The 13,130-nt window shown below is 42.5% G+C and overlaps 1 protein-coding gene across 2 annotated transcripts in view; it reads left to right on the top strand.

Moving 5' to 3' along the window:
* FZD3 (frizzled class receptor 3) overlaps window positions 1–13,130 on the top strand; it is a 79,781-nt gene that overhangs the window by 27,471 nt on the left and 39,180 nt on the right. For both annotated transcript variants that reach the window (XM_019537215.1, XM_019537216.1), the window contains exons 2-3: window positions 4,719–4,915; window positions 8,122–9,139. In XM_019537215.1, the coding sequence (XP_019392760.1) occupies window positions 4,719–4,915; window positions 8,122–9,139 (1,215 nt within the window). The remainder of the gene's footprint in view (window positions 1–4,718; window positions 4,916–8,121; window positions 9,140–13,130) is intronic.

Raw genomic sequence — 13,130 nt, 5'->3', positions numbered from 1 at the left:
GCTAGATGTGTATCTAGCTGGGGTAATGTAGGCCCAGCACTCTTTCCTGCTTATGCAGGGGGTCGGACTCAATGATCTATTGAGGTCCCTTCCGACCCTAGCATCTATGAATCTATTTCCTCTTTCATCCTTTTGATCCCCTTTTTATGTTGAGTTGTTTTGCAAGGATGAAGGGATGCTGCTGGAGGATATCCAGGCAATGTCACTGGAATTGGCCTCTTTTTTTGCCAGGTGTCAAGGTTGCAAGTTGTTCCCTAGATGTTGAAGTGTATAAAAATGAGTTGTATTTCAGTTCCCATTGCCACGCAAGCTTTTAGATGCATGCAGCAGAGAAAGTACATGAGAACTAATAATGGCTGTAAGGGGAAGGCTGGGTGTAAAGGGTTTTAAATAACATTAAGCAAAAGTGCAGGGAAGGTGGTGAGACTTCCTGGCTTAAGGCTTGCAAGTGTACTTATGATGAGGATACCCAAGGGCTAGAGAAGGAGGTTGCATGAAGGCTGGCGATTGGCCAGAGCCATATGCTGCCAAGCTCTGAATCAGTGGTGACCCTGGGGGCCCTTGCGGTGTGGCATGGGAAAGTGTCCTACTGTGGGTTGAGAAACAAGGCAGCTCTGCCTAGCAATCTCTGGGCAAAGATTAATTGCTGTTTGCTGGAAATATGCTGTAAAATTGTGTTAGCAGATGGCATAGCTCTTCACATAAAGATTGATTCCCTTTTCCACAAGCTGCAAAGTGTCTCTGTGGTTGCTGGCCACTGAGTGCCATGGCATGAGTATACCATACACTCTTATGTTCCTCTCTGTGCTGCAGGTTGCTTGATACTGAGTTTTCCTGGGTTCAAAGCAAGCAAAATCTGTGTTCCTATCATTTGGACAGCTGCCAAGTACTGTAGTTGCATGCTTCTAAAACAAAGTGACTACTGAAATTCAGTACACTATTTCCTTGTTTCCCCTCAAGGCCGCTGCTTTGGTAGAAAGGCATGGGGTGCAAAGGCGAGATGGGCCATGTTTCAAGGGAGAACAAAATAGCCAGCATGAGGGGGGTCCTGTTTGTTACATTACACCTACCCGAGGTTTGCCGTTACCATGGGCCCTGAACCAGCAGTCTTCAGAAATTTGACCAAAGCAGTCGTTGCTGTGGGCTTGCTGCTAGGAAATTCATTGTACCAGCGCTGCATCTGCATTACATCGTGCTGTGTCAGTTGTGCCAAATAGAACATTGTGTTACTTAGAAATGTCCAGAAAGGAAAGTGTGTTGGTGGGACTTTAATTTGTGAAGTGTAGCTGTCATGCAACACTGTTCAGAGGAGGCGAGCTGTTCTCTTGCTTAAGTTTTGCTTATTGTCTAGATCTGTGAAACAGATACTGGGCACCGCACTTCAAAAGGCATGTGGCCAACCTGGAGAGGATTCAGAGGAGGGCCACCTGCTTGGTTGAGAGGGCAGCAGGACAGGCCCTATGAGGAGAGACTGAGGGACCTGAACCTGTTCAGCCTCGGCAAGGGGAGGCTGAGGGGGGACCTGGTGGCTGCCTACAAACTCATCAGGGGAGATCAACAGCAAATACGTAGAGCCCTTTTCTCCCCAGCACCACCTGGGGTGGCAAGGAACAATGGTAATAAGCTGATGGAAAAGAGGTTTAGGTTAGAGATCAGAAGGCATTGTTTTATGGTTAGGGTGGCCAAAATCTGGAACCAGCTTCCCAGGGAAGTGGTCCTCGCCCCTGCCTTGGGCAAATTCAAGAGGAGATTGGATGATCACCTGTCTGGGGTCTTGTGGACCCAGCATTCATTCCTCTCTGTGGCAAGGGGTCAGGCTAGATGATCTGTTCAGGTCCCTCCTGACCCTAGCTACTATGAAACTGTGAAGTCTACAGGAGCATGGTAATTGCCACACTCTAGCAGCCTGCTGTATCTTGTGTATCAGCATCCCTGAGCTTCAAAATACCATCGGGGCACTTGTCGAACAAGCTTTAGTGCTGCCATTTTGAAGTGTGGGGCCACTAATACATGAGAGGATGCTGTGCTTTAATTAGTGCAGCTCTTGGAGCTGCTTTAATTAAAGTACCCCCCTCCACCTCTGGAGCATGTGTAAAAGTGCCTATGGTAGCAGCATTATGTACTGCAGCTTCCAGTAGCTTCCAAAGCCATGGCTGTTAGCACTGCCACCATTTCTCCCTCACCCCCAAGTGCAGAATTAGTGGACCTTTGGAGAGCCCCACAGACAGGTGAGAGAGCCCCATGAGCAGGAGTTTGAGCATCACTGATTTAATTCATAAGAGGACATGTTCCTGGATGTCTTATTCCATTGACTTAATGAGGGAAAAGCTGAACTAAGAAAATGGTGATTTAAAAATGCAGCCCCACCATGTCTCAAAAGTATTGATTTGCAGTTATTAGAGAAAACCCCAACACTCTTTTTATAAATCTTAGGGGGTTTTGGCTTTTACCATTGTTCAGTGATTTTTGAAGACTAGAATTGTCTCCCTTTCCATCTACTAATAAATGATGTGTTTTTTCTTTAGCTTGTTTATAAAAATGGCATGGGAGACAGCATCAAAAGCCTTGCTGAAGTCAAAGTATATCACATCCACTGCTCTTCCCACCCTCCCTACCTCCACAGAGCTTGTCACTTGATAGAAAGTAATTGGGTTTGTTAGGCGTGACTTGCTCTTTGTGAATCCATACGGACTGTTCCTGATCACTGTTCTCCTCTAGATGCTTTGTAGTAGATCCCTTGAGTGCCACCTCCATGATTTTTCAGGTGTTGAGGTCAGACTGACTTGTCAGTAGTTCCCTGTATCCTCCTTTTTCTCTTTCTTAAAGAAGGGCACTATATATTTGTCCTTTCCCAATCACCTGGGACCTCACCCAACCTTCATGAGTTCTCAAGGCAGGTAGCCAGAAGTTTGGAAATGACATCAGTCAGTTCCTTCAGTAACTTGTGGTGCATCCCATGTGGCCCTGCTGACTTGAAGGCATCTGGCTTTTCTAAGTAATCTCTCACCTGTTCTTCCTCTACTCTAGGCTGTTCATCTCTGTCCCTGTCTCTGCCAACTGTGTTCATCATCTCATAGCTCAGCCTATTTGTGAAGATCAGTTAAAAAATGCATTAAATAGAATGCATTAAAAATCCATTAAATGTTTTAGCCTTCTGTGGATCATCTGTAACTAGATTGCTTTTGCATTCTGTGTGGGACCTATGGTTTCTCTGGTCTTCCTCTTGCTTTTAACGTACCTGTAGAATCCCTTTTTATTGCCTCCCATGCCCCTTGCCAGCTGTCTCAAAATGTGTCTTGGCCTTTCTAACTTTCTCCATGTGCCTGTGCAATACACTTATACTGCTTCCCTAGTAATATGACTAGATTTCCAAATGGCAATAATAAGATAGTATGGTAATACAGGCTAGCAACACATAACCCCCTTTTCTCACATAATTCTTGTGCCCCTCCCCCGTTCCCAAGAGAATTCACTACCTGCTTTTATAGTTATGAAATCAAGTAACTTTGGGGGCTTTCAGACCCTTCAGTTCTGAAATTCAACTTTAAAGAGCCTTAGTATCACTGGATTTCCTTTAAGAGCTGCAGTTCAGAATTGCTGTCAGCGCTACTTAGGATGTTATGATTTATGACATTACCCAAGGCATTAAATATGGTTATTTTGGGCACCTACTTCTCTCATATTATTTACAGGCCCTGATTTCATAATGTTTTCTCTCGTCAAAACCTTGAGTGCTTGGTCAGTCACTATGACGCCTAACTTGGCTTCAAGGTAAATACAGATTTATTTCTTGCAAGTTAAAGGAAGTAAATCTTTCTTACCCATCAGTAAATTTATAAGAATGAATTTATGAGTGAATTCAGCTCATGAGCCAAGCCTAATTTCCATTTTGGGATACATCTGTGATGAAAGAGCTGCAATTTCAGTTGGCTTGCTTAGTGTGTTCATATCTTGCTTGGGTAAGATGAATGGGACTGGAAGTACTTGGAACTTGGTATCGGATTAGAAGCAACTCCAGCTCAAACTCTATAGTAGATACTAAGGGAGGAGAGTCTCATCAGCTTTCAGCTGGCAAGAATAGTTTAAAAATCCTACTATAAAATTCTGTGGCATTACTTTATCCCAAAAGGCAGCTTGCCTTCTCCAATATTTTTCAGGGTGTTAGGGATCATTACCAGTATGCAAGCTAAGGCATCCAGCTAAGAAAGCAGCAGTCTTCGATGGGTCTGCATGTAGACAGACAAGATTAAGCAACCATGGAATTTTTTTTTCTTTTTTCTTATTTTGTAATCCAGTCTTGCAGACTTTGATTTCTTAGCTGTGTCATGAATGTAAACCATTGCAACGGAAGGCAGGGTAGATTTTTGCCTGTAATCAAAGTAGATACATAGCACAAGTTTTCCTGGGCTGAGGCCATTCTGTACCTTTTGGACCATTCTAGGCCCAGACCCTCCTTGATTTCAATGCAAACTGAGTACCTGTGTTTTTCTGTGACTTCGTCTTAGTTTCTGTACTAAATGACAGCCTCTCCAAGTATCCTTTTGTGTCAGGTGAAGGCTGGTGTCTGAGTGCTGCATTGACATTTGCAGCTTTTCCCAAAAGCTAGAGTTTCCAGAATGATTGAAAAAAAAGCCAGCATGAGTCACAAGACAAAACGTGGTTTACTGTTGTTGCTTTCTGCAACTGTTGCTTAGAGCTATTTAACTTTTTTTTTCCAGCCGTTTCATCCTATGGTGAATCTGGAATGCTCAAGGGATTTTCGGCCATTTTTATGTGCCCTGTATGCTCCTGTCTGCATGGAATATGGACGTGTCACACTCCCGTGCCGGAGGCTCTGCCAGCGGGCATACAGTGAATGCTCCAAACTCATGGAGATGTTTGGAGTCTCTTGGCCAGAGGATATGGAATGCAACAGGTGAGCAAATCTGTTTTTTTCCAAAACCCCATGTAAACCTTTTAATACATTCCAGGATGTTTTAAAATATCTCTTCAGTACATCAGAGTTTTCCACTACAAATATGGCTATTTTGTCTGTTCTTTGTTTAGTGTAACAGGCTGTTTCCTGGAGAGGAAATTGAATTCATATTTCTGCCATTTCCCTCTCCCTCCCCCTCAAAACTCTGACAGCACCTATAAGTAATTAAAGTAGATAAGGCATGCGTAGTTTTAAGGAGATGGGTATACTAATTCCATTTGATTTTTCCTTTATTTTTGCACAATGAATCAGTCTGGGTAAAGCTGAATTATGTGGTCATGGGTTAATATCACTTTACAGCTTTAATCCAGTCTTGCAAAACTATACTTACCTGAGGTCTATAGGTTTTGGTGTCTTATTTCTGATGGGAGAGTAAAATGTCAAGCATTTTTTTGAAATTTAAACAAGCATCCCCACCCCACCCCACCCCCGAGACTGTTTGCAAATAAAACTTCAATTTTATGTGAAGGGGATTGCTTTAGGGCACATTGTTAGCAGGTGATATTTCTGTGCTGCATGCAACACAGGATATATATAAATGGGCACAGTTGAAATTTGCTTCCTTTTGTGTGTGTTTAATTGATGACTTTTAACTAATGAAGATAAAGGGGCCACAAATGCAACCCTGGTGTGCTGCCAAAAAGTCTTCTCTGTCTCTGGCTTTCTGCATAGCTGTCTGGTCCCTCCTTCAGCATAAGCCAGATCCTTCAAGGCCAGCCTTCCTTTCCCCCCAGACTCCCTAATGACACACAACCTATCTTCTGGGTCCAGACAGTCCCATCCATACCAGCTGCTTGTCACTTGTGGCATCAAAGAACAGAACTCTTGAAGCTTTTATCCAATCCAATTACAAGACTTGTTAGAGACGCTTATAACAATATGTGCCATTTATTTATTTCTGATCTGTTCTTCACTTTAGAGTGGCTTCGGTCTATGCACGAAGTCTGTCTAAGCATTCTTTGCTAGTTCCAAGAACATGTAAAAAGGTGTCTGTTTGTTTTTTCTAAAACCTTCTCCAATTTAAATCTTGCTTAAATTAACTTTTCCTTTCCTGCAACACAAAAAAAAATGCGTAAGTACTGTAGACCAGGGTTGTCAACGGTCCACTGTGGAGCACTCTCATCCAACCTCCCTTGCTGCCTGTGGGTCTCAGATTAAACCCACATGCAGCTGTAACATGTGCTGGACCGGGCCCACACGCTGTACAGGATCCAGGATGCGTGGGGCTGGTCCTAGGTGCACACTGTCGGCTGCACTCAGGGCCTGTCTGTAGGCCGGATACAGCCTGAGCACCAGCCCAGTGCTGCCCACAAGGCCAGATGAGTTTAACACTCCTGCTGTAGACAATATTGTCAGTTATGGATCATGACATTTTAAATTTTAGGGGACTTCTTGCTTTTTACATTTGGAGCCAACCCCAAAATACACAAATGGCTAAGAACCAAAATTACATCTTAAAAAGGCACACTAAAATTTAAACCTTCTTATTGGCTGGTTAGAATAAGACTCCACTTACAGTATCCTGGTCTCTGGCATTGGGGAGTTGCTGTTTTCTTCACCTTTATTTTTGTCTCCATCTCACCCTCCCTTTTCTTCACATTTTATTCCATCGCATAACTTTCCTGTGAGCCCATTCTTGCTTCTAACCTATACAATTAGCACTTCCCTTCCCCTATGTTATTTTAACCCCCACTGCTGCTGTCTCCTCTCCTTCATATGCAAGCTGTATGTCTCTCCTTTCCTTAGAGTTTCTCTTCTGCGTGCAGTCCTTCATCTCAGTGTCCTGTTTTCCTGCTGCTGCTTCAGGATCAGTCTCCCCTGAGTGCAGCTTGGCCTCAGTGCCTTTGTAAGCAAGAGAGAGAGATAGATGGCCATCTTAGTCTGAAGTGAGGCACCAGGCAGGACAGGCTAGTACCTTGGCATTTTTACACATACTTTGGGACCCAGCGCCAGGCACTTTAATTAGCAAGCCATGCAAATTAAAAGTGCCCGTGCATTGCATGTATCAGCATCCACACACTGAAAAACGGTGGCACAGCATTTTGAACTAAAGTTCAATGTGTTTTACTTGAGAGGACCCTGCTGCCATTTTTTCAGCTGGGGATGCTGATGCACGTGACGCGGAAGGCTGCCAGAGCGCATCAGTTTCCATGCTTGCACAGACTTGATTCATCGAGTCCACTCTGCGCTGGATTTCCAGCGCATCAGAACAGACTCCCCACATGTCTGTAGGAACCCTGGGTGACTTAAATGATTCGTCTGTTCTTGTGGATGGCACCATGCTCACCTGAATGAAATGGACTGCTACAACCAGGCAGGCTCTAAGGTGCTACCCTGTCCTGCATTGTGTAAACACTGGGAGCTTATGATTAGTTTGCTGAAGACCAACCTCCCTTCCATATGAAGAAAGCAGGGCAGGATGTCACCTTAGACAAACTGGTCAGAATCTGTAAAGTGCTGCCCTGCCCCACCTTCTGCCTTGCTTCAGACTAACACAGGTAACAACCTTTCTCCTTTTCCATTTGAAGAAAATGATGAAGCCATGTTGCTTTGCATCTACCTCATCGAAAGCAATTGGCAAATGGCAACCGTTTAGTTTCATGAGAAGGCAAGAATAGGAGACTATATGAACTACTGCAGAATTTGCCATGTAATGAAATGTTGAGAGAAGAATCCACTCTTTCCCTTTTTTCTTTTTTTTTTTAAAAAAAGGTGTGTAGCTGTCAAGAGCACTGAGCTTTGTTTGATGAAAGTTTAAAACTTTGCCAAAACTTTTGATACTGGTATCAGTATAATTCTGTGCTTAGTAACTTTTTAAATAAAAACAGGAAAAATTATTTCTTGTTAAAGCAAATTATAGCAAGCCAATAAAAAAAAAATTTAGTGCGTCATACATGGCAGGAGCTGTCAACACAAATCTGCTCCTAAAAAACTTTAAAAAACCCACTTGAATACTTAAAGTTTAGTGATTGAGTAGTCCTAGAAAGCTGTAAGAGTATTTGAATACTTAAGTGTTTTATAAGACCTACTCTGAATTGGGACAAATGGGTAAAATATGCATCTTTTAATGTAAGTAAGTAATTAATTAATTAATTAATTATGAATAAATGATATGCATTTCTAACTTAAGATATCTAATTTTTTAGATTCCCAGATTGTGATGAGCCTTATCCTCGTCTTGTTGACCTCAATTTAGCTGGGGAGCCCACAGAAGAGACCCCAGTGGCAGTGCAGCGGGACTATGGCTTTTGGTGCCCCCGGGAATTAAAAATAGACCCCGATCTGGGTTACTCTTTCCTGAGAGTACGAGACTGTTCTCCTCCTTGTCCAAACATGTACTTCAGGCGTGAAGAACTCTCCTTTGCCCGTTACTTCATTGGAGTTATTTCGATCGTCTGCCTTTCTGCCACCTTGTTTACTTTTTTAACTTTCCTGATTGATGTCACACGATTCCGCTATCCAGAAAGACCCATTATATTTTACGCCGTCTGTTACATGATGGTGTCGTTAATTTTCTTCATTGGCTTTTTGCTTGAAGACCGAGTAGCTTGTAATGCATCTAGTCCTGCCCAGTACAAGGCTTCTACAGTGACACAGGGCTCTCACAACAAAGCTTGCACCATGCTTTTCATGGTGCTTTATTTCTTTACCATGGCTGGCAGTGTTTGGTGGGTCATTCTTACCATCACATGGTTCTTGGCAGCTGTGCCAAAGTGGGGCAGTGAAGCAATTGAAAAGAAAGCATTGCTCTTCCACGCCAGTGCATGGGGCATTCCTGGAACTCTGACCATCATCCTTTTAGCAATGAATAAAATTGAAGGTGACAACATTAGTGGCGTGTGTTTTGTTGGCCTCTATGACGTGGACGCACTAAGATATTTTGTTCTTGCTCCCCTCTGCCTGTATGTGGTGGTTGGAGTTTCTCTGCTGCTAGCTGGCATTATCTCCCTCAATCGGGTTCGCATTGAAATCCCATTAGAAAAAGAAAACCAGGACAAGTTGGTGAAGTTCATGATCCGGATTGGCGTGTTCAGCGTTTTATACCTTGTACCACTCTTGGTAGTAATTGGCTGCTATTTCTATGAGCAGGCTTACCGAGGTGTGTGGGAGACGACATGGATACAAGAACGCTGCAGAGAATATCATATCCCGTGCCCTTATCAGGTGAGGAAACAAAAGTGGCATATCCAGAAATTCAAAGAAACAGGAAGGGATAAGCTGTCTTAAGGACTAATTTGCTATCCCTCACAAAAGCAGCTGCTGCTCCGAAAAGGGATGGATCCTGGAATTATTCTTATTGTTGAAATGCACTTTTTGAGGATTAGCTGTTACAAGGCAGTTCCACAAATGCATTTAATGTTCTGTGAACCTCTGTGACAGCCTTAGAGAACTGACTTCTTGTTTATAGATAGTGTGGCTTTTCATGTTTTTGTCAGTCTGATGCTTTTATGACACCTGGGGACTTGGCGGGGTGGAAAGTATTTTCATTCTGATTCTAAGGACAGAGTTTATGGGCTTGACGGGGGATCGGATATTTAAGATCTGCCCTAAAAGAAGAATGGTATGAAAATGAAAATCATTATTAGTCTGTTTAACAATTTTCCATTGTGTTTTTTGTTAACTGTTCAATCATGTTTTAGCTTACAGATTTTCATGGTCTCAGACAGGTTGTATGCATCAAAACAACTTTTTTTTTTTTAACATATCGTCTAAATTAACCTGTGTAAAAAGCCTGAGCTTTCAGCTTATTGGTTTTATTATTTAAAAGAAAAAGTTACACTTGACTGATCAAAATGTTTGATACAGTTACCATGGAAGTAGAAGCTACTGAAAATATTAGGTGCCAGACTGTCCAGCACTTAAATAGTATTATCTTGTTGCAACTACAGGTTAAGAAGAAACAACTCTAGGAGAGAAGTTAATTAAATGAAGCCTAGGGGTTTTGTGCCAAAAAGTTGTTTCTAAAGCATAGAAATAGGCATTTCTAGAATGACATTTGTTTTTGTATCTCATTGGAAAGTACTTTTATTTGAAGGAGGTTATATAACAAAATTCGTCTACAGGAGCTAGAATACCATGTGCATCACCAGAGCTTGTATTTTAATACCATGAAAATACCATCTCCTGGTTTGGAGTAGTTTATATGACTCGGTACTCCTTATATTACCTTTTAGCCCTTTTTATTGTTTTTCCTCTTGCATTATATGAGGGTGGTGCTCCTCACTTCCACCTAATGTTTGAGCACTTTTATGGCAGGAAATATCAGTGAATGGGTGTATTCCATTTCATTTGCTTGATTGACTCCTCATTGTTCTGCTTTTTGTGTCTACTGTTTTGTAACGGGGAATTGGTTAATCTTTATTTAAAAAATGTACGTATAGTTATATAAAAAAAATTCCAGTCCAACACGTATGTAACCTACGGTCAGAGAGCATGGTGTTTCTTCAGAATTCAGTGTATAGAGTAGTTTAAAGATTGAAATATGCAGAGTCCTAACTAGCAAAATCCTGGTGAGTGGAACAATGTCAGTATATTGTAAAATGCTACTCGAATCTCCAGTATACCGTTAACATTATAAAGGCTCAGCAGGAATCATTATATTGTTAATGGAGGAACAATAATGGTTCCATTCACAGCAAATTGGGTCGAAGGAGCCATAGCCTCTAAGTAATATTAGAAGGTTTTTTCCCTCAATCTTTTCATTCCCTCCCCCCCCCTTAATCTGAACATGCTTCTTCAATTAAACTATCCAGGCTTCCAGGTGTGTGTATGTCTGTGTGTGTGTCAGGATGGGTAGGGGAGTTAAGTATCCTTGGATAGTCAAAGCTAGTTGGGAGGGAAGATTAAGATTCGGGCCCAGTTTCTGAGTCTTCACATGCTCTTTAGATAATCTTAAAATATTTGAAAACTACTTTTCTCCTGGCCCAAATCCAGTCTTCATTTAGTTTTTACTCGGGCAGAACTTAAGGTCAGCAAATTTATGCCCAATAAAACTTCAGATTTTGCACTATTAAGAACTTGATCCCGCAACACAATGGCTGACTAAATTGTTGTTTTGGAGTTGGATCATTTTTTTTGCAACCATGGCATGAATTTGCATTTAAAGTGCAGCAAGTTTGTCTATTCATTGCAATGCTGTCATGTCACACCTGCCAGCTCAGACGGGGACCAATAACAGTTAACAGTTGTTCTGGGAATTGCTGTGGTGTAAGAGCCCCAACAGGCACAGTCTTGAGGTAGTAATGCTTTTCCCCTGCAAGATGCTCTGCAGTAGGAGTCATTGTTGAGTTATTCCTGTGCGTGGGATATTCTGGTTGCTGTTACCACTCACAGGAGCCATAAAGTGTAATTAAATCTCTGGAATAAATTGGCTGTGTGATCATTGTAGGCAGTGCTTCTTGAGGATTCAGGACATGTGCAGTAATCTATTACTTACTTTTTTGTGAATTGTTGGTTCTTCCTCTGTCTTCCCAAGGCAATAGTAGGTAGGGTCACATCGGCTGAAACATTAGAATCTGAATTGCCATAAAGAAACCATTTACAAACACACCTCTGAGAACACCTGCTAAAAGTTGGTGGAGGGAAAACAGCAAATACTGAATGTCAGCTTTTGGCCTGTTAGTACCAGATGCAGTGTATTTAACAACTGAAGCAAGTTTACTTAAATAAAAGTGACAACCACTTCTTTTTTTCAAAAAAAAAAAAAGCAACACAACCCCTCATCCCCCTTCTTTGAATCTTACTTTTGTCGAAACATATTAACATTTCATGGATTTATTTGAGGGGGTGGGAGGGGAACAGTAGGCGCAGACAGAAGTGCATCTCCCTGCTATAATTTTGAAGGCTTTGTAGGAACTGCTCTCAGTTACAATGATCCCCTGGACCAAACAGAAGTTCATTGTTGGTTCCAACAGGGAGGGGAATCTAGCTGCTAGCTGCCAGCCCAATGGCCCCTCCTCTCTCTCAGCCTGTTCCTGTTTCAGAATGGGAGGATGGGGAGAGGGAGCTCCTTCTAGGGGTTCTGCAGCTGGCACTGGAGGGTAGGGTGGGTGAATTGGAGCACCACCACCTTGGGAGGCTTAGTACACCTGCCTCATCCTTCAGTGGGGACTGAAGAAACCCCAGACCAAACTCCCTTTTCCTCCCTCCCATTCTGAAAACAGCTCGGAAGTTTGGAGGTAGCACAGACGCAAGTTACAAGAGACATTCTGCTTTGAAATGTCTTCATCTGAACCCTCATGCAATGAGGCTTCAGACTTTCACCTGAGCAGACATTTTTTTTAAGCAGTCTGCAGCTGTGCACTTGTGTTTGGTCACAGCTGTAAACCGATTTCTGTGGCCAGATTGGGTGAAAATTGTCACTTCTGTCTGTACCCAGTGAGGCCAACGGAGAGCAAAATATCTCTATACCAACCTTGAAAAAACAGCTAGTAATGTAGGTAGTAGAAGATCTCAAGACCTGAAGAACAGCAGGAGTATGTCTCCATCATAAGCTTGTGTACAAGGCAGGGCACACTCAAATACCTATAGTGATAAGTGGGCATACTGGAAGTGTATTGGTATGCTTCCTGTACTGGAAGCAGAGTAGCCATGTTCATGCAGCACTGTGGCCAGGCTAACTAACAGTGCCTTCCCAAACACTGCTGTGCTGCTTCCAGTCCAGTCCAGCAGGTAGCATGTATAAGGCAGCTTGGCATAGGTGATTGTGGCAGTGCCTGGCACAGTGAGTTTGCAGTATAGAGCGTACCCATCATATTTCTTTACATGCAAATGGGGGAAACTGGTTTAGTAGCATCCCATATTTAAGGTTCTGTTCTCAGTAATTGCATCTGATCTAATCTGTTTCCAGCTAACACTTTCTATATGGATCAGCTATGTATTATTGTCATCTAAAATGACTTGTAGCCCAATGCTACCTTTGCTAGCAATTCCCTCCCCCATAATTTTCCACATGAGCTGGGATTTTCCTGTCATAGTGCAAGCACAGGCATACCTCGGAGATATTGCGGGTTCGATTCCAGACCACTGCAATAAAGCGAATATCGCAATAAAGCGAGTCACACGAATTTTTTGGTTTCCCAGTGCATATAAAAGTTATGTTTACACTATACTGTAGTCTATTAAGTGAGCAATAGCATTATGTCTAAAAAAAACA

Source organism: Crocodylus porosus, unplaced genomic scaffold (assembly GCF_001723895.1).
Source record: "Crocodylus porosus isolate Cpor-Errol unplaced genomic scaffold, CroPor_comp1, whole genome shotgun sequence".
Taxonomy (NCBI): Eukaryota; Metazoa; Chordata; order Crocodylia; family Crocodylidae; genus Crocodylus; species Crocodylus porosus.
This window is presented reverse-complemented; position numbering and strand designations above follow the sequence as displayed.